The sequence below is a fragment of the Colletotrichum godetiae genome, assembly GCF_030913485.1.
Source record: "Colletotrichum godetiae strain CBS 193.32 chromosome Unknown BDP55scaffold_63, whole genome shotgun sequence".
Classification (NCBI taxonomy): domain Eukaryota; kingdom Fungi; phylum Ascomycota; class Sordariomycetes; order Glomerellales; family Glomerellaceae; genus Colletotrichum; species Colletotrichum godetiae.
Genome location: NW_026851311.1, coordinates 106,010 through 129,768, shown reverse-complemented (window position 1 = coordinate 129,768; position 23,759 = coordinate 106,010). Strand labels below are relative to the sequence as shown.

General features: G+C 53.9%; 10 protein-coding genes across 10 annotated transcripts; 4 read left to right on the top strand and 6 right to left on the bottom strand.

Moving 5' to 3' along the window:
* Positions 1 to 1,206: 1,206 nt before the first annotated feature.
* Positions 1,207 to 4,086, bottom strand: BDP55DRAFT_563419 (secretory pathway protein Sec39; the record flags this gene model as incomplete). The annotated part of the gene is made up of 3 exons (XM_060570239.1): positions 1,207 to 2,347; positions 2,399 to 2,555; positions 2,607 to 4,086. The coding sequence occupies 3 exons, from the start codon at positions 4,084 to 4,086 to the stop codon at positions 1,207 to 1,209; spliced, it is 2,778 nt and encodes a 925-aa protein (XP_060424013.1).
* Positions 4,087 to 4,358: 272 nt separating this feature from the next.
* Positions 4,359 to 5,579, top strand: BDP55DRAFT_680358 (NADH:ubiquinone oxidoreductase 11.5kD subunit). Its single transcript, XM_060576106.1, has 3 exons — positions 4,359 to 4,651; positions 4,708 to 4,847; positions 4,936 to 5,579. The coding sequence occupies exons 1-3, from the start codon at positions 4,624 to 4,626 to the stop codon at positions 5,080 to 5,082; spliced, it is 315 nt and encodes a 104-aa protein (XP_060424012.1). The 5' UTR covers positions 4,359 to 4,623; the 3' UTR covers positions 5,083 to 5,579.
* Positions 5,580 to 5,643: 64 nt separating this feature from the next.
* On the top strand, positions 5,644 to 7,911 carry BDP55DRAFT_620438 (uncharacterized protein). Its single transcript, XM_060571330.1, has 3 exons — positions 5,644 to 5,922; positions 5,994 to 6,357; positions 6,416 to 7,911. The coding sequence occupies exons 1-3, from the start codon at positions 5,718 to 5,720 to the stop codon at positions 7,455 to 7,457; spliced, it is 1,611 nt and encodes a 536-aa protein (XP_060424011.1). The 5' UTR covers positions 5,644 to 5,717; the 3' UTR covers positions 7,458 to 7,911.
* Positions 7,912 to 8,198: 287 nt separating this feature from the next.
* Positions 8,199 to 9,928, bottom strand: BDP55DRAFT_680354 (NADH-cytochrome b-5 reductase). The gene is made up of 3 exons (XM_060576105.1): positions 9,704 to 9,928; positions 9,525 to 9,617; positions 8,199 to 9,346 (listed from the first exon to the last, which is right to left on the bottom strand). The coding sequence occupies exons 1-3, from the start codon at positions 9,875 to 9,877 to the stop codon at positions 8,567 to 8,569; spliced, it is 1,047 nt and encodes a 348-aa protein (XP_060424010.1). The 5' UTR covers positions 9,878 to 9,928; the 3' UTR covers positions 8,199 to 8,566.
* Positions 9,929 to 10,026: 98 nt separating this feature from the next.
* On the bottom strand, positions 10,027 to 13,224 carry BDP55DRAFT_680349 (adaptin N terminal region-domain-containing protein). The gene is made up of 5 exons (XM_060576104.1): positions 12,996 to 13,224; positions 12,810 to 12,933; positions 12,555 to 12,743; positions 10,395 to 12,501; positions 10,027 to 10,330 (listed from the first exon to the last, which is right to left on the bottom strand). The coding sequence occupies exons 1-5, from the start codon at positions 13,003 to 13,005 to the stop codon at positions 10,244 to 10,246; spliced, it is 2,517 nt and encodes an 838-aa protein (XP_060424009.1). The 5' UTR covers positions 13,006 to 13,224; the 3' UTR covers positions 10,027 to 10,243.
* A 1,319-nt stretch (positions 13,225 to 14,543) lies between these two features.
* BDP55DRAFT_697813 (calmodulin) lies at positions 14,544 to 15,523 on the bottom strand (the record flags this gene model as incomplete). Its single annotated transcript, XM_060577724.1, has 7 exons — positions 14,544 to 14,578; positions 14,640 to 14,781; positions 14,832 to 14,902; positions 14,973 to 15,098; positions 15,250 to 15,265; positions 15,327 to 15,383; positions 15,521 to 15,523. The coding sequence occupies 7 exons, from the start codon at positions 15,521 to 15,523 to the stop codon at positions 14,544 to 14,546; spliced, it is 450 nt and encodes a 149-aa protein (XP_060424008.1).
* Positions 15,524 to 16,875: 1,352 nt separating this feature from the next.
* Positions 16,876 to 18,272, top strand: BDP55DRAFT_364477 (t-SNARE). Its single transcript, XM_060567066.1, has 2 exons — positions 16,876 to 17,606; positions 17,674 to 18,272. The coding sequence occupies exons 1-2, from the start codon at positions 17,237 to 17,239 to the stop codon at positions 18,156 to 18,158; spliced, it is 855 nt and encodes a 284-aa protein (XP_060424007.1). The 5' UTR covers positions 16,876 to 17,236; the 3' UTR covers positions 18,159 to 18,272.
* A 36-nt stretch (positions 18,273 to 18,308) lies between these two features.
* On the bottom strand, positions 18,309 to 21,000 carry BDP55DRAFT_680335 (pentatricopeptide repeat domain-containing protein). The gene has a single exon (XM_060576103.1). The coding sequence runs from the start codon at positions 20,837 to 20,839 to the stop codon at positions 18,386 to 18,388; it is 2,454 nt and encodes an 817-aa protein (XP_060424006.1). The 5' UTR covers positions 20,840 to 21,000; the 3' UTR covers positions 18,309 to 18,385.
* A 241-nt stretch (positions 21,001 to 21,241) lies between these two features.
* On the top strand, positions 21,242 to 21,706 carry BDP55DRAFT_733439 (uncharacterized protein; the record flags this gene model as incomplete). The annotated part of the gene is made up of 4 exons (XM_060580088.1): positions 21,242 to 21,246; positions 21,371 to 21,455; positions 21,531 to 21,591; positions 21,645 to 21,706. 4 exons carry the CDS (start codon positions 21,242 to 21,244, stop codon positions 21,704 to 21,706), a joined length of 213 nt encoding a protein of 70 aa, XP_060424005.1.
* A 209-nt stretch (positions 21,707 to 21,915) lies between these two features.
* BDP55DRAFT_364453 (clathrin light chain) lies at positions 21,916 to 23,241 on the bottom strand. Its single transcript, XM_060567065.1, has 4 exons — positions 23,128 to 23,241; positions 22,856 to 23,016; positions 22,580 to 22,803; positions 21,916 to 22,526 (listed from the first exon to the last, which is right to left on the bottom strand). The coding sequence occupies exons 2-4, from the start codon at positions 22,896 to 22,898 to the stop codon at positions 22,062 to 22,064; spliced, it is 732 nt and encodes a 243-aa protein (XP_060424004.1). The 5' UTR covers positions 22,899 to 23,016; positions 23,128 to 23,241; the 3' UTR covers positions 21,916 to 22,061.
* Positions 23,242 to 23,759: the final 518 nt, after the last annotated feature.

Below are 23,759 nucleotides of genomic sequence, written 5' to 3'. Positions count from 1 at the left end.
ATCTATCGCGTCCCACATCGGGGTCGAGTCGAGTTTGAGACGGCTTCGCAAATCCGACATGGCTCTTTCGATGCAATTATCAGCATGATAAGATGTTGACCAGCAATGCAACATGAATGACAACCGCGTCCCTTAATACAACTAAAACGTAACTGTGCCGCCTGAACGCCACTATACAATTTCAACCCTCATATCGTAAATGAACCGCCTCTTTTTCCGCCATCCACACCCTCTGTTGTTCATTTCGTCGTCATGCCAGCACAAATCAGTGGTACGGGATTTAACGAAGTCGTGGCCCTTGCTTCGCCGCGTCATTCTGATCGCCCACATCCAGCGCTCCTGGGCCGTGTCTGGAGCGTCACGTGGTCTGCGTGATAACCAAGCACAAATTTCGTTTCGAAGGTATCTCCCCCAAAGTGAACTGAACCTAACTAACGCTTTACCAAAGACAACGCTTTCACAGTGAAAAGTCGTTTCGGATGGAATGTGGATGCCTGAAATAGCCTTGGCGTCCATCTCCCACACCTACTTCGCTACCTTGTTCTACTTCCTTTTTTCCGTCAGCTTTCCCGACTTGACGCGGGCGACTAGACCAGCCTGGTCCCCAAGGCGCAGTGCAGCCTGGCTGTCGGGCCTACCCCATCTAGATGTCTGCTGTCTCAGTCTCGACGCGGGGTTTGCCTTTCGTGTGTTGGGTTGAAAATATTTTCTCCCGATCCCATACGGTTTCTGACGGGGCTTTCCCTACTGCTTCAAAGAAGTTGCTCAATGGCAGCGTGGCTAGACCCTTGATGAGCTCTGCTGTGTCTGTGTACAGGCTGCAGCCATAGGCTTGCGCCACCCGCGTCAAAATAGCCTTCAATATCGAGTGCATGAGTCACACGTATAATTTGTTGGATCTCGCAGATTCTGTGCAGGTTCTCGCCTTCATCAATCAGAACCTCCATGAGGTCGACCAACACTTTAACGTTCTATCACTGGGTAGAAGAAATGCTATACACCTCGAGTCTGAGCGATGATTGACATTACGAACTAGAAATGTATTAAAATAGCTTATTACACACTATAAACACACATGAATAGACAAAGTCATGGAGCAGAACTCTGGAATCCATCGCGTTGCATCAATTATATGAGAGTTTGGGAATCGTTCATCATTCAGTCGTGACTACTACTGCAAGTATATGATCTAGAACCTACTCGGCCTCAGTCGTCTCTTTGTGCCTGTGACTGGTTCGGCGCAGGCGCAGGCGCACCAATAAGCCAGCCGACGCCCGACGTCAATGTGCCCATTGCCGCCTCGCGGAGCTGATCGCGTTTCCTCGCCCTAGGGTGGTCATCATGCCCGTCCCATTCGCTGTCAGGCGCCGACCCTGACGCAGCCGGCTGAGCTGGGGCTGTTGCAGCCGCACCGCCACCGCCGGCAGACTGCTGTAGCGTCGAGAGAGCCGTAAAGTTGCGAGTCGCCGCCCGAGCCGTTGCCCGCGAGAGGTCGAACAGCGACATGGGCGCGTCGTCCCCTACCTTGCTCGCAGCCGTGGCAGATGGGCGGGCCTGCCGTTCGCCTGATGACCGGTGCGATCTTGCCGTCGCAGGGGCTGCGTCGAAGCCGCCGGGCATACCAGAGTGCACGTCAATGTCCTCTTCACGCGCGGCGTCCTCTTTAAGAGCCGAGTCGAGTTGCTCCTCGCAGCGACGGAACGTTTTGAGGATCTCCTGTAGCTGCGAGGGAGGAGCGATCCGCAAGGCCGTCGCGAGGCAGTCGATGCGCTGTTCTAGGTGCCGGATGTCGGGGTTCCCACTGGCGTTGCCCAGGTGTGTCGGGCGTACTGTTCGGGCACTCCTGATGTACTGTCCCGCCTGCAGGGCAGCCCTCCAGGACCAGTCGTCGTCGACCTTTACCGTGGAGCTCGTCGATGCGTCCGCCCCGCCGCCGAGCCGGTTGACGATGTACGAATACGCCGTCTCGAAGTCGTCCTCTTTCAAGGCTGCTTCGATGCACATGGCTGTGATGCGTTGCCGCGCAGCATCGACTTGCTGCCCATCTTCTACGGGTTGGGCTGCGGCAGCCTTCTTGTTGTTGCGGTCCACGAGCCCGGCGCGAACCATGTTGGTCCCCACGTCCAAGAGGTCCTGGATACGAGTGTAGCTCTTTGGATTCTGCTCCAGAACCCTGCCAATAATCGAGATCGGATCTGAGTGGACACGCAACACGATGGGGCTGAATGGCTCGCCTTGTCTCAGGACCAGTCGGTATTCGCTGAGGGCATGCGTTGCTTTCAGCAGGGAGTCGATGCGGCGCCGCTCAGGGAGGGAACTCTGAATCGTTTGAGGGAAGGCATTGATACTGGGAGATTATTAGTAGGAACACCGCCATGGCACAAGGCTTTCTACATACATCTCGTCGCATTTTTTTAAGCCACCCCTCGCGCGGCTCGGGTTCGACGCATTGTCGTACGCGTTGAGCGCAACAGCTACGATGGTTTCCTGCACTATTTGCGGTGACAGCGGCTTGTCGGCGGCGTCCTCGTACAGAGACCTTGCCAGCGAATATCCTAATCATAGTTAGCAAAGCATAGTAATGGGTCATTTTATGGTACACATACGTCCACTAGACAGGAGTGCCCTCAAGATCTCGGTCTCGATGACTTCCGGCTTGACTTTAGCAAATATTCCCATCACCTTGCCCTCTGGCGTGGGAGCAATGCCCCAGTTCCGAAGCCAAAGGACTTCATTTCGTGCCTTTACCCAGTACGTTTCGTCGTTATTGGGAGCTTTATCGGCTAGTGTGTGTATCAGCTGGACCACCTCGGCCTTCTGGTCTCGTTCATCTTGAATGAACGCCAGGTCTCCGGCCCTCTTGATAGTGCAGGGTAGTCCGGAATGCGTCAGAATGAAAGCGCTGAGAATCAGGGCGTGAAGAAGGTGTGTTGACTTTCTCGAGGGCTTGGTGAGAGGGTTCGAGTCCTTGAGCAGATCGTCCCGCATGAAGGCAGTGTTCTTGTGATTCAAGATCCCATCGCGTTCCAAATGAGCAACGGCAGATAATGTGTCTGCGCCCTCGCGCAGTGACATCATGTCATCCTGGCCCAGCAGGTCCATGACCTTCCTCAACATTTGGTGAGCTCCTTCGAGAGCTTCTATACTGGCCTCCGGTACCAGGTAAGCGCACGCCATGATTGCTCGTGCATAGCGGCGATCGAGATGCTGCTGCTGCTGCTCGCTGAGCCATACAACATCATACTCTCCCAGATCCACGTCTACAGCACCTCCCCATTGCTCAACGGCAGCAACAGCCACTCTCCAGGAGCTCGAGCTCTTGGAAAGAAGCCATTCGAGGAAACGCTCCCATCCCGCACTGTAAACGCCCTCATCTGTTGATTCAGACTCCTCTACACGTTTCCATCGGGCGTCGTCATGCAGCCAAGGCACAAGCATGCCTCTGAGATCTCTCCCGATCAAACTATAATCCTCCGATTGCACGCCCGTCTGGGACAAAAGAGCATCAATGGCAGCGCCATCAGGGAGACCCTGGAACTCGGCCAAAGTGTACGGCACGCTTTCGGTCGGGTAGTATTCGTAATTCCTCCTTAGCAGCGGTAACAAAGTTGAGACCATCCAGACCCGGATACCTGGAGCATATTGTATAAAAGGGCCGAGTAATTCGGGAAGTTGGTTTAGCAGTCCGGCTTCTTCGTCGACACGGTGTGCTCGGTGGAGAAGAAATAAAGCCAATGGATCGTCGTCGGTTTCGACGGTAATATCCTTCCTAGCTAGAGGCAGCAGGTGGAGTTTGCGAACCTTTTTCGCAGCATCCTCGTCCGACAGGTTCTCGACGATGGAGTAGTCGATGTTCTCAGCTTCGCGGTCGATGGGTTCGCCAGTCGAAAGTTCCTCCAAAAAGGCAAGGTAATCGCCAGACCTGACTGTCTCGGGGAGATAGGTCAAGAGGACGCGTAGAACGAGATCCTTGCGTAGGACGGTGGCATGTCGGGAGGCGAGAAAGGCCAGGCTTTCAATATCGGCATGGATGGCCAAGTGGACAGCCAAAAGCACCAGCTTCGGCGGGGATAGAACGAGGCTCATTCTGCGGGAATTTGAGGCATGTCCAATCTAGCGTGTCGTCTGGAACTTCTACTGCAGGCTGACCATGAAGCGCTGGACTGATGTGGTCAGAGGAGCTATCGCGAACCGATGTCGGTATATCGAGATCTTGAACAAGTTGACAGGTGCAAGCGCAAGTGCAAGTGGGCACGGGCATCAAGGTCCAACTCCCCGAAGCGTGTTCAGTTGGGGACCTTGGGGTGCACCTCATGCACTTAGCTTCGTCATAAGGTACCTGAGGTAAGGTGCTGAGTGGAGTGAGTGTCAGGTGCTCCGATTGGCAAGGCGGGTCGATCCAGGGAGGCATAGACGCGCGCTAGCCCCGAGAACTCACGGTCCCGGCGGATATGCCATTGGAATCAGGTACCTTCTGATAGGACGAGATTAGCCAGACAGCCGCGGACTCTTCCATTGGCACAACCACCATCCAGACTTTCGACTTCGCGATTGCGTCTCCACGACAGTTACCCGACGACTCGAAGCTTCACCAACCCACCAATCGGCGCTTGTATATCCACAATGGCCTCTGGATACGGACTTCACGGAGGTGATATTCCACTCCCGTTGCCATTGATACCGTACTGATCCTGTGACGCCGGCTAGGCCCATCGCGGTGCTTCCCCTACTGGCAGGAGCTCCTCGGCTGCTACGTCGTCAACACCAGCGGCGAGGACCACTCGGAGAAGAAGAAGTGCGGTTTGGCTCTGGAAGATTACTACGAGTGCTTGCACCACAAGAAGGAGGTCGGTCCCTCAGTCCCTCAAACCCTCAGCCCCGGCATTTCTACCAAGCAGAGGACCGATCACTAACCAGTGGCACGAACACATATAGGCTGCGAGAGCGAGGGCGCTTCAGGCTGCCTACAGAAAGGCCGAGTCGGCCAGTGCACGAGACAACGCACCGAGCGCGGGGCAAATACGCAACCTTGGACTACTCGGTAAGGAGGACGACACGAAGGCTGTAACGGGGTCGAGTTGAGCGAGATAAAGTTGAAGCCAGACCCGAGAGGGGCGAAACAACATGTACATGGCGCGAACCGGACAGGTAGTTGCTGCAAGCACCAAATGATAAACACCAGTTTTCTTTTCAGTGCATGGGAATGGAATACTTGCGTACAATTCGGAGATCCAGGGATGTGTCAGTCTCAACTGAAACGAGGCACAATCTCCATCAGAAGATTGAATAGGGATGAGGCACTACCCAGGATATGGATGATTGTGGCGATAGTGTTCTCATGCTGAACTCAAAGCAGCATACTTCCCTTTCGCCATCGAGGGAGGCTGTGTAGGTACATGGAGAGGAAACAATTGCCAACGTAAGCTTGGACTTGCTGGCGGAAATCGCGAGTAACGGCGGCAGGAGCAAGCGGCAGGAGCAAGGTAATAGTACACAGAGGGAAGGTGCAGTCCGAAATTCACTAGAAGCCGCACCTGCCCTAGAGAATGACAGGATCAGTCGACGAATCACACTTAAACCACAACACTACCTACCTTACCTACCTTCGTTCCCTTCCTTCGCTGTCAAGTCTCTTTCTGCACACTTCATGGTTTGCATGGCAGACCTCGTCCGACTCCCTCGCCCAGCAATCACCAATCATCAGCAATACAGACATAATGCCCAGCTTCAGGGGCATCGACGTCTCGATCGTGCCCGGTCCCAACATGGAGGGGTTGCCCGAGCTCCCGCACCCCGAGTCCTCCTCTGTCCGACTTCGGGGTCCTCATGCAGCAAGTCCGATGGCGACCACGGCTTCCGGCTTCACCTCGACGCCAGAGAAGTGTAGACCTACAATATCCGTCTACATTCCCTCGTCGCCAGGTTCGTCACTACCCTCGCTTGCTTCCTCTACACATTGCACGGGTTGGCGGCAACTAACATTGATCACATAGGATCCCAGTTCCACTTGAGATACTCAATCAACAAATCTCCCCCGGATAGCAAATTCTTGTATTTCAGAATGACTATGAACGGTCGTCAGGTAGTTTCTTGGGGTATCAAGTCGCAAGCCACCCAGAGTCAGATCGTCAGCCATGCCCTGTACGAGCCCGATACCAAATGGCACTATCGAGAGTGTGGCGTCACTTATAAGCGTGAGGGCGTTGAAAAACGGTTCTTCCACTTCGCGCCGCGCCCCGAAACTTCCGCTGCCATGGATGGCGGTCTGATCGACCTTCAAATTTTCCGATCCTACGGACGAAGGAGGAGAGCGCCTCAACTTGACGACTTCCGCAGTCAAGATCAGTATGGTATCACGTAAGAACATATCGCATCCTCCATCCAAACAATGTGACTAATTTTGCCCATGGCATAGGTCACCCACCGGAGGCCTCGTGGAGTCATCTCAAGACCTCACATACTACGACTGGGTCCTAGTCGATCCTGTTGACTCTCCGTTCGCTACGTTTCGCTTCTTTTACCGCACTTGGGAAAACCTAAAGTCGCTGAATCTCGTATCGGAGGCACATTATGAGGAACTCGTGGCCTCAGACGCACAGAGTGGACAGCTGCCGAACAGACCCAAGACGCCAAATCACAATGAGACTGAAGGCTATACTCGCACTCGACCGAGACCATACGGCTTCGAATCTCTTGATGGATTAGTTTTTGGGGACAATAACACGAGTCGGAACAAGATGAGAGGAAGGCAGAACTCAGCCGCCGAGAGAGATTTCTACCTTGAAACACCACCCAAGCTCGCTCCTCCGGCCTTAAATCTGACCAGAATGCCTCAGCCCAGCAAACTAGCACGAGAGATTCGGAAGGTGTCAGACATCCTTCGACCTCTACCATTGCTTCCTGATTTTGAACCTCCGATCAACAGGAAGTCGTTGGAATCGGCAAGAGCCCCTTCAGTCACGCCATCGCTCTTGCCGTATATTGACGAGTCAAGTGGCGGTGACGAGTTTGAGCTTGGCGTTGCCAGACGGGTAATATTGCCCTCTCTGTCTCAAGAGCTCCCTGGGATGGACCCGCGCCGTCCTCTCCCTTCTCCTCCCCGAGGACTTCCAGCATCTTCATCTGACTATGACATGACGCCTCCTTCTACGGGCGGCTTGGAGGCCCTCAATCGGGTTGGAAGGCAACAATACATCGCCGCAGCGCATGCGAAATCGATGAGGCTGAGGGGTTCATCCATTAGTAGTCTGGGTTTCTCGGGGAATTCCAGACGGGATCATAGGGCCGTCGGTTCCGACCCCGGCATAACGTCAACTGTAGATAACTTTGACAACATGAGCCTCTCTGAAGGAGAATGGCTCAAGCGGAGTCCATCGCCTTTGCGTCGCAGACATGGAAGATTGAATCTCAACATATGGAAGGCCCGAGAGACGAACGAGGGTCTGGGAGACTCTTAGGTCAAGAGGATGTATTCGGTTTTTTTGTAGGAATGTTCCGGCTATAGGGTCAGCGACGCATTTGTGGAAAGAAAGGGGGACTTTCACACTGGTCAAGCCAACGTTTTGCTGATAAGTCCCGGGAGTTACTGGCCATAAGAAGTAAGAAACTCGCACAGGTAGTTCCAGTATACGAAAATGTGATGCTTTAGTGAACGAAGACAGGGGAAACGGACATGGATAATCATCAGCACTTTCGAGAAAGGAAGGAGTTACCTGAGAATAGGGTCTGACGACCGCTATAATGGTAGGATACTCTAATTGGCCAATGGAGTTATTGATGGTCTTTGTGTGGTCAGTAGTAGACGCGGCCAGTGAACAGGAGTTGGAGCCTCTTGACAAGGTTGAGGGCGTTGAAGGATACAGCTCTCACAACATCGCCGACAACTGAATAGCAAAAATAATTAAATCAATCGTAGACAGTCATTCTCATGACCGGCCGGTGTCAGCGAATATGGTCGACGGCTGTCATCGTCACTGTCGTTGGCGAACGCAACCTTAGGCTTCGTAGTACTTGAGCGAGGTCCTTTGCTCGCCTTCTGCTTGCTTTTTCAAAGTCCAGAAGCTACATGATGCCGTCTTACAGGTTGAATAGTCCTATCCTAGCTCACAACTTGTCTGTCCTGAAGTATTCTTGCTCAATACGTTGACGACAACACGGAAGTATGTGAACAGAGCTATAGGATTACGTCTCCCTTAGGGGTGTAATGTTGCTGCTTGTGATTCTGATAGATCTCGGCATGGCTGGTCGAAGCAGAGAGGCTCTGTTACATTCCTGGCTCATGTTGAGAAACACGGCACTAAGTGACGCCTTCAATGCGGAAGAGCATGTTTAAGCAGAGAGAATCTTCGTTCTCACTTTATCATCTGCTGATGAGTTGTTCTCGGATTCTTCAAGATCAATCTCTTTGCACTGATGCTTTCTTACTCATCCACAACATTCGTGCTAGAGACTCCGACTTTGGCTACAAGCAGAATCTAAGACTACTCCTTAGAGCCATGTCTGATTGTTCAAGCCCAGAGAAACGGCATATCTCGTACGGCGTATACAAAACGCCGAGGGCTCTACATTACCACCACCTCTCACACAGAACCCGCTCAGGTCTGAGACCCAACCCGCTCTTCGACGTGAGGCTCTCGACTAACTCATCCGTCATGGACGGTATCCCGCACACATACACCAACGCGTGACCACGTTCCACTTCGGGCCCCAAGGCCTCCGCCACATCCTCCAACTCCATGCGACGTCTCTTGAACGGGACATCTATCTCGTTACAAAGCAACACCGACCCATCGGACTCGGAAGATAAGGGACCAAGGCCGGTGAGGAATAGTCTCAATTGACCACGAACTCTCTCCCGGCCGAAAATGCTCGCCAGCCGCTCCATGAAAAGAATCTTTTCGGAATCGAGACCCTCGGACGGTACTTTTGTCGAGTACATGAACTGGACGTCATACGGGCAGCTTCCCCCTTCAGCCAGGTGGCTAACAATGCTCATGAGCGGATTCACACCGACGCCGCCAGCAATGAAAACGATTCTGCGGAGAGAGCCGAGGTCGACTTCTCCTCCGGGAGGCGGCCAGACAAAGGACCCGCCGACGCGGACCTGGATCTCGGGTTTCTTCTCTCTTTGGGTGACTGCGCCGTCGTCCTTACCCTCGTCTTCGACCTCATCGACGGGTTGGTCCCAGAGCCAAGCGGCAGCCGGATTCATCGGCGACTTTTGCACCGCGAGCTCGAGGTATGCCGAACTAGGCAGGATAGCCTTAGATGGCGAGCTAGTGAGCGTGAAGCCACCTGCTTTGGGCACGCCTGGGACGTAGGTGTCGAGCCATTGGCCCGGGAGGAACTTTTGGTCAAAACAACGAGTAAGTACGTACGTCTAGTCAAGAAATCCGTGCCATGCGAGGCACACTCAAGGGTTTCGAGGCTAGGGATGAAAAGTTCCGCGCCGTGTAAGTCGTCGTGGAGGTGAACCCTCAGCCTTGAAGGGCGGCGGGTAATGTGGATGGCGCAACCGGACGTACCTCGATCCTCGACCCCTCTTTAACACCGAGTCGAAAGAGACGAATGTTTTCGTTTACGGCGTTGACCTGGATTAATGTGACGCTATTCAATGCCTGCTCTTCACCATCAATTGAAATTCAAAAAAATTAATTGAATACGTTTGCTACGTTATTAAAAGCTTGGTTTGGAACTTCCTTACAGAATCTCTAGGTTGAGCCGCCGTGCGCTCAGCATGCGACGTTGACGTTTCACCCGGCTCCTTTGCCATATTGTGGGAGAATCGAGCCTGCATTAATATAGGGTGGAATTGAGAAGAGCGGACGAGGAAATGACTGGGTTTGAGGGCGAGGGAGCCTGTACGCGGTCGATACATTGGTTTGGTGGCTCCGCCATCAGAGAGAGATAGGTGGGATGGATGGATGGGATGCCCGCACCGAGGTCGGAGAGCTCGGTCAAGTATCTACATGTCATCGCTCCCGCACTGGGCCATGGGCCACAACACTAAGTCTGCACAGGTAGGAGTTGTCACTTCGAAGCCAGAATTACATTTGTCAACACAGATTCAGACTTATAAGGGCTACGTGGTTTCAACGACGGTGTGCTTTTTGTTTGCGCCCAACCTTTTCATCCTCGCAGATTGTTCTAATTTTTTCACTACGCTTGCCTTGTCATAGTAAGTATACAAGTCCAAGCCGTGTTCCAAGTCCACGCCACCACCCGGAAAGACAATTGTGCCTTATCAGGACGGCTCGGTCCAGTTCACCTGGTCCATCACTTCCCCGGCAGATGAATGCCCGTAACCGATCCTCAGACGTAATCGCAGCGGCTGCGGGCAAAGTTAGCAATGTGAAGAGAAACAGAGAACAAGATAAAAGAAGGAAGAAACGTACTCCCTTGGCTCCAGACACAATCATTCTCTGGGTGGCTTCGGCACCAGGACCGACATCTGTGCTTGAAATGGCCATGAGCTGCAGCTTCTGCGTCTTGGGAACGGCTGCTTGTAATCCCACATTCGAAAGAGAGCCGGATCCGGAGTTTCTGAAGCGACCGATGACCTGAACCAGACCCTCGGCGTTGCGTTGGATCTGGAAGCTGACGTTAAGACCGTTGTTGTCGTAGACAGGAAGGCCTGCCGGTGCCTGCGGAGCGGCCTGCGCCTGGGGCGGAGGTGTTGCTACGGCGGACATGGAAGACATCAGGTCCATATTCGAGCCACCCATGACTGGCGCGGGGGAGCCCATGGGTTGAGCAGGGCCTTGGGAGAAGAGGTCCATGATAGAGGCGGCCTGGGATTGCTGCGGGCCAGGCGAAGTCGACGTAGGGGGCGATGAGGTTCCGCCTAGAATATCGGCGAGGAGGTCAGTGTTGGAAGCACCACCGGTCGCAGGCGTTGTTGTTGGAGGTGTGTCCATAAGGTCGAATAGGAGGTCCTGTTCGGTCGGTTTGACGACCCTCGATTTCCGGTTGGCAGCCTTTGCCTTCTTTGTGGTGGTCGCCGCACCCAACACGCGGGATTCTTCCTTAATTTGAGGCGGCGGCATCTTCTCAAGAACACCAGAACGGATCTGGTCGTGCGAGAACAAGTTGGTGTACTCAACAGCTCTCTGCTGCACTTCGACATCCAGACTTGTTTGATGGACTTCAAGCAACCGGCGAATGCGATCGAGTTGTGCGGGATCCGTCAGCCTTGTTGTCAATTTAACGAGAGCCGTAACGATGTACTCGGTAGAAACCTGAGTTGCGTGGTTGCTGTTAAGAATGGTCGTGAACAGGTCGATGAGTTCGTGTTGCTTAACCTCTCGAACCAATTCCTCCTCTTCATATTGTCCACCCTTCAACAGAGCATCACCGTACTCGCCGATGCACCACGCTCCGGATTGTGTGAGACTCTCCTGCGTAATATCCTTCTTCAAATTGATATAGAGTTTCTGAACGGCATAGGTCTGCAGTTCAGGGGTAGTGGCCACCAGTCGGATGAAGGATGACATGATGGGCTCCTTGACATAATTGCCGGCGAGCGTCAACACTCGCAACATGGTGTCGACGTGCCAACGCTTGTTCGGTGCAAACTTGTCGGCAGCAATGCCTATTTGACTAGTCATGGTAGGCTTGAACTCATTGTCGGCGACCTCCAAGAACGCAAGCAACTCCCGGATGAGGACCCGCACATTGCTCTCGTTGATGAGTGTAAAGCTGAGTTCGAGCGCTCGCCTCCTGATACTGATATCTGGGTCTCTCAAGCACTCCAAGATAGTATTGCGGTGTCTCTGGACAGCGTTTGGCTCGATGGCGACTACCTTGATGAGGGTGTTGAGCGCAACGTAACGAATGTTGTTGTCGCGGTTAGACAGGAACTTGCCCAGAATGTTGACACCGAGTACACGAAGACCAGAATCCGCCTCAATATCGAGGATTGTGAGGACGGCCTCGTACAAGATGGAGTTTCCGACATTCTTGGAAGAGTCCGTATTTGTCGCAACCTGTGCCAGAATATCGTTGATTTGCTCACTGACGTGTGCGTCGCCCGTAGCCAAGGCCCTGAGGAAGCGGAGGATCTTGACTTGCACAAACGGATCGCTAATACCTGTGACGTCATGCTCAGGAGCATACCCAGAGGTTGCAAGCGCCTTGAGCGTCTTGACCAAGTTTGGTACGAAGACCTTGAACTTCTCGACGATGTCCTCGTCACTGTCCGCGTCTTCCTCCTCGTCGGCTTCGCAGAAGCTCGTCGCCAGGGCCAGGCCGCACAACTGGACGCCGTGGTTTCGGTCAGCCAGTAGGTTGCTGACCTTGTCGACGAAGTGCTCTTTCAAGTCTGGGACCTTGCGACATATCCGCATGGCACAAAGGGCCGCCTTCCTTCGAATATACGGGTTCGATGTGTTGACGCAGGCCTCGACTTGCTGGAATAGATCTCGCGACATCTCAATGGAGGCTATGTTACCCAGGGTGCAAAGGGCCAGACCGACGACATACTGGTTCGAGTGTGCAAGGTCACTATTCCATGTCAGCTCTGGGTACAATGGCCAAAGTGTGTTGTCGGTGCCTACTTCTGAAGCGAGTTTGTCACAAGCGTCAAGACCTCTTGGTTTTCATCGAGCAGCAAACTAGTAGCGAGGTGGCCCAGCCGCTTGTCGGCGAATCGTGGAGAAGCAAGCAGCTTCAGACATTCGATCTGGCCAAAATGTGTTCTCTCACCGAGGGTGAAGAGGTATAGAAGCTTGGCAACATTGTTCCGCCTGGTTATTGAACGTCAGCCCCGATCCGCAATGGGATTCCTCTTGGAGTCACAATCCATTGCGCACCTCACGCTATGGTCGCCGCTCTCTTCTCTGAAGCTTGCTCGGATAGAAGCACTCTCTTTCTGGATTACGGCTCGTTCGTCGGCGATGGTCTTGGCAGCACGAACGTTGCGGATGAACTGCTTCACTGGAGTGTCACCTAGGTCAGCTCCAGGCCACCGAGACAGGTACAGAGGGGCTTTATCGCACAAGAACTCATGTTGGGCGACCGGGGTGATGGGCCCGCGGAGGGCCTTGAACAGGTAGCTGGGGCCTGGGGAGAGGGTTGCTCGGAGGGGGTTGCAAGCTCGTCGAGAGCTCTCGAAAGTGCGAGTCGCGATTGTCGAGGAGGTCCTTAGGGGTCGTGTTGCGGTAGACTTGCTAAAGGCCGAATAGACCAGATAGACGGGGCCAAGGATGTCAGGCCCGGCGGGTTGAGCGACATGCATCCGTGGCCTGGCATTGGAGCCTTTGGAGGTGCCACCGTGCAGCGCCGTCACAGGTGTGGGGCCGATATGTAGAATTGGCCCTACATTTCAGGCGTGAACGAATTTGGTACCTGACAGACCTCCAGAGGCTGCAAGAGGGGGGCTTTAGGGGTCCTTCAGCGTGCCGTGTACCGTAGCTGGCATCCATGTCCTCTGGATTCCATTGGGGTTTTGTGCGCCTGGTCTTGGGATTCGACACTCATCCCAGAGTCAGAGATACCTTACCTCACATTCTTCTTAGACCTGGTGAGGTGTTGACCACTTCTTGCTCATGTTGCATCTGATTCAGGTTACACACAGCTCTAAGAGCATCTTTCAAACTTGGACTCTGAAGGCTAGGTTCTCAGTGACGGGGGATGCCACCGGCGATGCATCGTGCCACATGTAGTCTACCTCGCGTGCACTGTACCAAGATCTTCCAAGCCAATCCAAGCAACCAAGATGATAGTGATGACAAGTGATTGCAGCCCCAGGGTTGCTTCAATATACGCATACTTGATATACATAGAGGGGCAGATCGGGGCGGTGCCTGCAGCCCTGCCAAGGTAGATTGCTCTGCCGGCCTAGCTCTTTGGTTCAGGATATTCCAGGCCATGGGTAGCGGGATAGGTCATGATATCAAGATTATCAATCCACATAGACAACTGTCGTCTCCTGACCAAGCTTACACACCTTCTTTGTTGTCCTCTTCGTATGTGACATTAGTCCGGGTATAAAAGACCGATTTGCCAACCAAGTGAGAGCTCATCACAGTGATTGGCATCATATTCAAACATGTAACACTCGCCGCCGAGAAGCCGCGGCAACACACACACATTTTGCTCTAGATCACAAGTAACGTTGAGCTTCGCAATGGCAATTGATGAACGCGCCGGGTTGATTGACTTTTGCATTCGCCGCCCTGGAGGAGACCCCCTTCTAAGCGTAACTCCCGTATCATTCAAAATAAAGTCTTGTGTCTGTGTCGGTGTAGGTGTAGGAGTGTGTGTTCGTTAAATAAGCATCGTGATAGAACGGGAATGAAACAGGCAAGCGTGCTGGCAGCGAGACGAATGCATAGAGCCCCCCTCAACCGTCCGAATGTCAAACTCGTCCTTTCGCTGGTTATTCTCGTATGGCAACTCCCACGGTCTAAAAAGGATACCTTCTGACCAGCCTGACCCTTTGAAACCTGTTCGTGTCGTTCCTCGCAAGAAACAAATGCTGCGCGGCCAATGTCACCGTGGCGGTGGATGGGTTCGACCTACAGCCGCTCAACCAACTTGACGCCTTACTTCTGCATCATGAGTTGGACGAACTCGTTGTCTGGGAAGGTTCGTTAGCAACATGAACAGCGTCAGCGGGGACATGTAGGACGTCTCCTTACAGTCGATACGTCCATCACCGTCTTGGTCGGCCTCGCGAATCATCTCATCAACCTCGTCGTCGGTGAGCTTCTCGCCGATCGAAGTCATGACGTGGCGGAGCTCGGCGGCGGAGATGAAGCCGTTGTTGTCGCGGTCAAAGACCTGTCTCTGGTCAGCACTGTGTAGATGCGCGTTGCGCCAGCTCTTCTCACCTTGAAGGCTTCACGAATCTCCTCCTCGGAGTCGGTGTCCTTCATCTTGCGGGCCATCATGGTGAGGAACTCTGCACAAGGTCATTCGTCAGCGAGCCGATCTTGTATGGGTGGTTGACGGCTGTTATTGTGTAGACCTACCAGGGAAGTCGATCGTTCCGTTGTTGTCGGCGTCAACCTCGTTGATCATGTCCTGGAGCTCCGACTCGGAGGGGTTCTGTCCCAGGGAGCGCATGACGGTACCCAGCTCCTTGGTTGTGATTTGTCCTGTCCGAATTCTTTAGTTCCGTGTCCTTAAATCTACATGACCAAGTCTCGAAAATGTGCTAATGCTGGTCTCGTATCGAAGCGGTCGCGGGAGTCGCAATAGTAGGGGCGCGGGGTCGAGAGAAAGGGAAAGGGGGGATGAGGTACTGACCATCGCCGTCCTTGTCCTGTATTGATGGGTCAGCTCAGTCATGTTTCGATGAGGTAGGAAGACACAGAGTGACTTACAAAGAGGGAAAAGGCCTCCTTGAACTCGGAAACTTGCTCTTCGGTGAGGGAGTCAGCCTAGATTGAAGATAGCCGTGTCAGTTCAGCTCGCCGAAAATAGCGTCGGTAGCCCCTCAGTCGCGGGGTTACCTCACAAAGAGGTAGGTAGCATGAAGGCGGGATAGAAAACGGAGCTCGGATTGTGGGCAACTGACCATGGCGAATGTTGACGATGGTTTATTGAGAAAATAGGGGAATGGGTCTGGGAGCGGTCTACGTCGAATGGAGCCGTATGTTTTGGAGTTGGAAGATGTTCACGAAAGTATTCGCAAGTCTTGGCCAGATTAGATGCTACCGGATGCCTTTGGGGGGTCGAGCTTTTCTGTAGTGTGCAGCTCGTGGGGAGAGAGATGGGGCAGACGGGGGGGGATATCGGGCGATAGGGGGGCCGCGGGCGTCGAAGGGTCGAAGCTGACAGGCTGCTTGCCCGGCATGTGGCTGACAGCCAATGCCATAGGCGGTACCTTAACCACTAGGTGGGCAGTGGGCGCCTTTCAAGGACCGTAGCTTCACCTCTCAGCGTGTCAAAGCCTCAAAGGCACCGCGTCTCCCAGCCTGATGGGCCCGTGGTGCCAGGGGTCGCTCTGTACTTGGCGGTGTCACCCTAAGAAAGGCCCCCTAAATGAAAGGATGATGGACTGTCTGGAAGGTGCCAGGTGGCAAGGCGGCGTGCCCACGCCATGGCCCACTTGTACCTCAACAGCTAAGGTGCCTTGCCTAAGGTATTTCCCGTCCCTTCCATTCTTCACCTTAATTCAGGACGGATACCTACTCCGTAAGGTGCAGAGAGGAAAAAAGCTGACATAAGACATCCTGAAGCGGCGGGTACATAAAGAGTAACGCACCAATTAACGTCGAGCAGTGCCGCGTTGACAGCCCAAAGGCAGGTTGCCTCGACGGTATGTACAGAGCCATTTGGCGCGGCCCACACGCGGCTCAATCCGCAGGCAACCGAACAAGACCCGTGGACCTGACGCAATCCGTCTCCGTTCCCAAAGGCTCCCATCCTGGCATGCGATACCTGTCCAATTCATCAGCGTGTTAATGCAAGCTTGTCGGCGCATTTCTACCCAGGGCGGCATAATCAACCAACCACCACCACGTACTTCACCATACTTTACCTTTTCATCCTATCACCTTGACTCGTGATCCAAGAAAGAGCATCCCTACGTATCCCGTGCTTGTCTTTTGTTGAGGACTCGACTTGGCTACCTCCCAAATCAGCCACAAATCAGCTCCTGCTAATTAATTACTGCGACCCGAGGCTGAGAGCCGGTCCTGGGATCTTTACGGATATTAGACAGCTAAAGCGATTCCGCCCTTGGCACAACTAAACCATCTAATCTGACGTACTTTTCCTAAAAGACTCCCCGATCACACACCATCCACGTCGCCGCAACTTTGTGCTCGCCCAACGCCAATGGTGTCCTGTTCCATAATTGCGATCTCTCGTTCATGACGGCGACCCTGAGCGGCCCGCGCAGCGAGCGACAAAGGACCCCAGGCTGAGCAGCGCCATCGCGGCCTACTCTGGCGTCCGCTATGTGGCGAGACCGCACGAACCTGTACGTCGAGCTGCCATTGTTCGCCCACTGAATACCCGCACCGTCTTCACCTTTTACCTAGCTAGACGAGAACTAAGCTCCTTTCCCTTATGCTGACAGTGCATTTTGACATACAGCTATATTTCCTATCGGCAGTCGTACGCGCACCATCCGACGAAAAAGACAAAGTACAGCGGTAGCGCGGCCGGTGGGAATGGCTTCGGCGATGTCTTTCCCGGGAACACCAGCTATGCCAGCGGCAATGACGACACGCGCGGTCTCCTCTCGGCCGGTGCCTTCGAGGACGATGGCGACGCCGTCATAGAGATGGACCTCCTGCCTCCGCGCTGGGCCGACATATCCGACGAGATCACCGACCTGCTTGCCGACATTGCTACCCGGAGCCAGGCCCTCGAGCGCCTACACCAGAAGCATGTACTGCCAGGGTTCAACGACGAGGATGCGAAAAAGGCCGAGGAGAGGGAGATTGAGAGGCTCACGCAGCAGATCACAAAGGGATTCCACGACTGCCATGGCTGCATCCAGCGGGTCGAGCAGATGGTGAGGGACTCGAAGCATTCCGGGACAATTACCAGTGCCGAGGAGACCATGGCGAAAAACATCCAGATATCCCTGGCTTCACGGGTGCAGGATTCTAGCGCGCTGTTCAGAAAGAAGCAGAGCGCATACTTGAAAAGTAAGTACCCGCGGACTCAGAGATGTCGAGGGGGCAGAGGAGGAGGACATGCTAACAGTGTTATTAGAACTGCGCGGAATGAGCGGTCTTGGCGCAGGCGGCGTAGGCGTGCCAGGCGAAAGGGGATCAACACCTCAACCCTCCAACTCGTACCTGGACCCGTCCATGGTCGAGTCGGACGCCGACAGGTCCTTTTCGCAGTCAACGCTCCAAGCCACGCAGCAGAAGCTCCTGCAGTCCAACGACGCGGCCATTATCCAGCGCGAGAAAGAAATCGAGGACATTGCGCAGGGCATCATTGAGCTCGCCGACATCTTTCGCGACCTGCAGAACATGGTCATCGACCAGGGCACCATGCTGGACAGGATAGACTACAACGTGGAGCGTATGACCACGGACGTCAAGGGGGCCGAGAAGGAGCTCGTTATCGCCGACACGTACCAGAAGAAGACGACCAAGCGCAAGATTATTTTGCTTCTCCTCCTCATTATAGCAGGCATGATCATCCTCTTGGTCATCAAGCCCAAGAAACGCGGCGGGGACGACGAGTAAAAATCCAAAGGGGAGGCAGGGGCACCTCAATGAAGAGACGAAGAAGTTGGTGTAAACTAAATGTATGAATTTTCTTATTTTAGAACAAATGTCTAGCGATTATGGGATCCATCATCGACCTGCAATGATAATCAAAATCATCATCCGGCGTCGCTTGTCACTTGGTGTATGATTGTTATTTATTACATGCTGTTTTTACAAGAGAGATTGCACTCGCGGCTCGGCAGTCATAGTCCCCTCCTTTGCTTCCCCCGTGCCTCGGTCATGAGGTCTTGTAATTCTGCCACATCCGGCAACAGTCTGCGTCCAGCCGCCTTGTTGAACAACTCCAGAGTGCTCTTCAACGGAGGCAAGTCCGCATTCATCCTCGGCGCGCTGTTGACTCGGGACAAGTACATCCGAGCCAAGCACTTGACGACCTCCTCCTGGACAACGGACGTTCGGAACGGAATGCCTCGATCATTCAGGACCGCGAGCAATCGCACACCCCGGGCGAGGGAGAACCCGCCGCCTGTCGTCTTTGAATCCGAGGAGACATCCTTCGCAGAATCAAGACATTGCGAGCCGCCTGCCTTGAACCCCCAACGAACAATGGCGGCGTGTAGAGCAGGATTGTCAAAGATTCGGCGTATCGGGTGCTGCTCGTGCGATATGGGCAAGTCTGTCGGGACAAGAACGTTCCTAGCCGAGCTCTCTACGCCTAACGGCGGTGCGTCCAGCGGGTGGACCGGAAGCAGTCCGGCATTGGAGATGCAAAGACGCTGATACGTGTCCAGTATGCCAAGGCTGATCTCCTCCAACACGCCAAAACGGCCGAATTTGCCGAGTCCGAAGAGGATCTTCTGCCAATACCTCGAATGCAGAGGCTTCTGCAGCAACGTCAGGCGTGTCAGAAAGGCAATTGCTGTGGAGAACGCCTCCTGATTGTGTGCGGTAGTCTTTGGGTTCCACGGCAAGGGGTCGAGAAGACTCGCAGAGATGTGCTGTATTGTCGATGCGTGGACCTCGATATCCATCGTTCGCATCTCATCCAGCAACGCCAAGGCTTGCTTGAACCTCCCCTCGTCGATGAAATGATGCAACAAGATATTCGACGTGGAGTCGACCGAGTCTTCCACCATTGCCGGCTGGACCGCCAGCAACAGCCTGTGTGTTTTCCAGTCTCCTTCATCAAAGGCCTTGTCACGGATGCTGGCAAGCATCGCGGGGTCGTCAAAGACATCTGGGTGTATATCCGTGTGCAGCAATTCCTCGAGCAGCTCTTCATCGTTGTTCTCAGCAAAACGTTTGAGCACCCATGCGTAGGCTGAATGCCCAATGCCGATGTTAACTGTCCGCAGCTGCTCGATCCGGGCCATGACCCCTTTGGCCGTCGGTTCGCGCAAGGCGATCGACTGGAGGGATAGAGGGCCGATGTGGTGCACTCCGAGGGCGTGGACGGCATGGATTGCAAAGTCGAGAGGCACCCAGGAGCTTGCAAACCATCGCGCACCAAGCTTATCGCTGTGCTGTCTTCCCGGAGGTCCACTCTCATCGCCATGTGTGTCATTGATGGCCTCCCATAATGAGTCGTCCTGGGCGTCCCAGTACGCCTTGGAGTTCAAGCCAATGACGACCTGTTCCTCCAGTTCGAGGGCAGTGGTCGGATAGTAGCGAGCGAGGAACCTCAGGTACGGCTGTGACTCGGCATTAGGCGGAGGCAGATCGTCGTGACGTATGAACGCGTGACGCCATCCAGCGCATAGTTGGGAGAGACCGCTCTCGTAGAGGAGGGGGATGATCTCGTTGTAGAATCCGCGGTGTATAGCTGTAAGATAAAGTGCTTGCAATGTCTGTTGCATGTCGGGTTCGGTGGTGACTGCAAATTGTCTTAATAAGGTACCGAAGGCCTCCTGTCCAGGGTCGAAGTTCGGCATCAACCGCATATGCCACTGCAGTGCTCGCCGATACTGGCCCTTTCGGAGGCAGTGTGAGACTGTCGTGAGGTACAACGACGGCCATTGGGCAGAGTTGTCATGACGAAGACACTCTGCAAATAGCGCAACGCCCTTGAGCTTGCCCTCGTCGTGGACCACAGTTTCCAGAATGATGCTCCAAAACGATTTGGCTTCTTCGCTCGTCAAGTCCCTCCATGACCTGCGCCGTTGCACAGCTTCCCAAACAGCAAGCACACCCCCTCTCCCATGCTTTTCCCTTGCGGCGATAAGAAGATTGAGCCATGGTGAAAAGTCATCCTCGTTCTCCGGTATTTCGCCGAGTTCAACATCGGACTTATCGGGAAGCCAGATGTCGCCGTCCGAGTCGATTTTGGTGTTGAAGTCGAGTTCTCGTTGTGTTGGTAGACCTCGAGCACTCCGAGATTGAGAAAAGGCTGGTCTGGGTCCAGGAGGCGGGCTGTCTGAAGGTTGCGGCGCGATGTTCGTGTATGTAGTTGTGCTGTTTATTTCGCGAACGTCGACGACAGTGTGCAGGAAAGTTGGGCTACATCTCGGGTAGCCGGATCCGCGCGGATCAAGGCTGGGTGCGCGTGACGATGGTTTGGAGGTAGCGAAGCTTCTGCGTGAAGTTGTCGGCAAGACTTGGACTGTTCGTCGAATCGCGCCGAGTCCTTGATGTGATTGCCGCCGGCCGAGGCATGCTGCTCTATTCAAGTGACAGAGGCATTGCGAGCCCAATTGCATTGCCCCGCGTGAAGAACCACCAAAGCACAATTGCGTCGAGACAGGGCATCAAGCATAGCAGCCGGCACATTGAACAAAACTAAGGTCCGGTGACGGGCTGCATCGCGAGGCTGAATCTGCAGGAGGAATCTAGCAATGGCAAGCTTGGAGGAATTTCAGACATGGGCCAAAAAGTTCCCCAAGCAAAGATCCATCCGTCAACCGAATTGAGCTCAGCGCCATTCGTCGGCCGGAAGCTGGAAAGCGGATCCTGCTGAGTCAGTCGGGGGGCCTTTCGGCCCACGCAAGGCATGAGCCCATCTTCCTGATTGCTCCGTCCGTCCTTCAAAGCCGACATACGAGAAAGCCTTTGAAGCTGTAAACCACCACAAACCCGAAGCAATCGCAATTGAATCGATCAAAATGGGGTACGTGCCTTTTTAGCAGACGGAACAATGAACGGCGGTCGACGGAGCGCTGTCGTCGCCAATCGCTGTCCATGTCGAAGTCGAGAACAATTATCATACGAGGGCATTTCTGACGTCCACACAGTATCGTCGACGCGAAGAACAAGGTCCCCGACCTCCAGAAGTTCTACCAGGCCGCCTACAAGGACCACACCCGTGTCTGGAAGATCGTATGTCGGATTGGCTCTGGAATTGGGCAATTGGCCCCGGCGCCGACGGACGGATGCTGACTTCGATAATCGCAGAACCCTCGCTCCCGCTGGTACATGATCCCCTACGTTACCCTTCTGTGGGGATCTCTTGGTGGTATGTTGTCACTTGCTCGGAACTTCGTTAGGGCGAACACTCACATCAAGCAGCCTCCTTCTACGGCATGGGCCGCAAGGTCCTCGGCTACAACACCTACTTCGGCAAGGAATAGACGCTGCTCGCGATGGATACCACCCCGTAGCGAGAGGCTCGGGACCGGACTGTATGATTCGTAGGGCGACCAATAGACCAAATTGACTTCAGAGGGCCATTCTTCCTTGGTGACATGTTCACAAAACTGAGAAACGTAATGACATCGATCGTGGGAGTTCTCTTTTTTGACTATGCCTGTCAAAATTATCAAATGGCCAACCTTTTCCCGCTCCATCCTTTAGGCAGAAAAGGTCATCTAGAATACACATGCGCACCGGCTCCGCAAGTAATGTCAAAGTCTCGTGCTTGCGCGGCATTCGACACTCTTAGACGGCGACTGCCGATCCTCTCATCCATCCATTCGTTTACAGCATCTAGTAACCGCTGGCTCCAGGTGCTTTCTCGTCCTTCTTCAGGCTGATGAGGAGCTCACGGAAGCGCTCCTTACCGGAGCCGGAGGCGCCACCCTTAGAGCCCTTTCCGCTGACGTCGACCAGCTTCGCGATTCTCTCCCAGCTCGTGCCGCCGGAGACGGTATCCTCACGGCTAGCAAGGAACTTCTCGGCGTCCTTTTGCGTCTGGGCAATACCCTTCTCCTTCTTGGCGTTGTAGTTGTTGTAGAAATCGTCAATGTTCTCTCTAGCTTCCTTAGTCGTCTCCTCACGCTGCTGAGCGAATTGCTGTGCCCGCTTCTCGTTCTGCGCATCTCTCTGCTCGCGCCACTCACGGATGACCGCGGGCTCCTCTTCCTCTTCAACGAAGGCGTTGTAGCCGGAGTTGTAGTTTACGCTAGGAGCAGCGGTGATGCCAGCGCCGGGAATCTGCCCAGGGGTGACAGCCTGTGTATTCATCTGTTAGACGGCTCGAAGAGCGACAGTGTGGCATGACGAACCTCGTTCTGGGCAAGGTCTGGGAATTGCGACTCGAACGTCGACTCCTCGCTGATGACGTTTCCACTACCTCCACCCCCAAGAAGATCATCGTCGCCGGCTCCAAAGGCGATGGCATCGTCACCAGTAGCAAACTGATCGGCGTCGTCACCAAGAAGCGCCTTCTCGCGGGCAAGGAAGTCGTCGGTAGATGGTTCGGCGCCGGAGTCCTTGATGTCGGTTTGGGCTGGATGCGATTCGTCAGCCTCAGGAAATACATTTGCGCTGAGAATACCTACCACCCGAATCGAAGTCCTCTAGCGAAGGGAATCTGTCGGCCATTTTGATGCCTGGTTTGTGCGTTGTTGAAGAACAGGAAAGAGAGATAGGTTGTCGACGTGGCTGCTGGGGATCAGATGCCAAAGTACCGATCGAGATAGAATTCCGCCTAGAAGTGAAGCTGTACAAGTTGGGTGTCAATAGTCGAATTTTCTGTCTGAAAGCGCTCGAATTCAATGGCGACTGTAGGTTTGTAGAAACAAGTTGAGGTAAAGTATGGTATGTCAGTTACCTCTGGTATGTGATAGGAACAACGGGAGGCTACCTTGGATGGTACGGTGCTTGCCGTGTGCAGTGTGTAGTAACAGGTATCCACTTTGAAGCTGTCCCCATCGGTTAGTTGAATGCGCCTCTGGTGAAGTGTCACCCATGTGGTCCGAGCAAGCCCCTGTGGCTTGGGGTTTTTTGGGCAGAGAAAATCAGTGGATATATACATATACTGGATACTGCCAGGCGAATTTCTACTTGGCTTATCGCTATAGAGAGAGCAGGAGCGACCACGTCTGAGCCATCAGCGTTGTTTTGATTCTGGTTGACCTCCGTTAACTGACTCCCATATCACCGTCTCTTTTCTCAGCAGCAAGGTCGCCATTTCATCTCGCGGAGCAAAATTATCGTAATCCCGGTGTTGCAGTCCATCTATCTTACTGTCTGGCCATCTGCACAGGAGGACTACCAGATGCATTGATCTGGACGCTTTGCGGAAGCAGCTTTGGGAGGTCAGGTGTTTGCTACTAAGATTTCTGACCCAGAGATTCCATTGACTGACTGATTGAATACCTTGGCCGGTCCTTCTTTACCTCACTCCTCCCACTCACTCTTTCACCCTAACATACACTTTCTCTCACTCTCTCGCCTACCTTG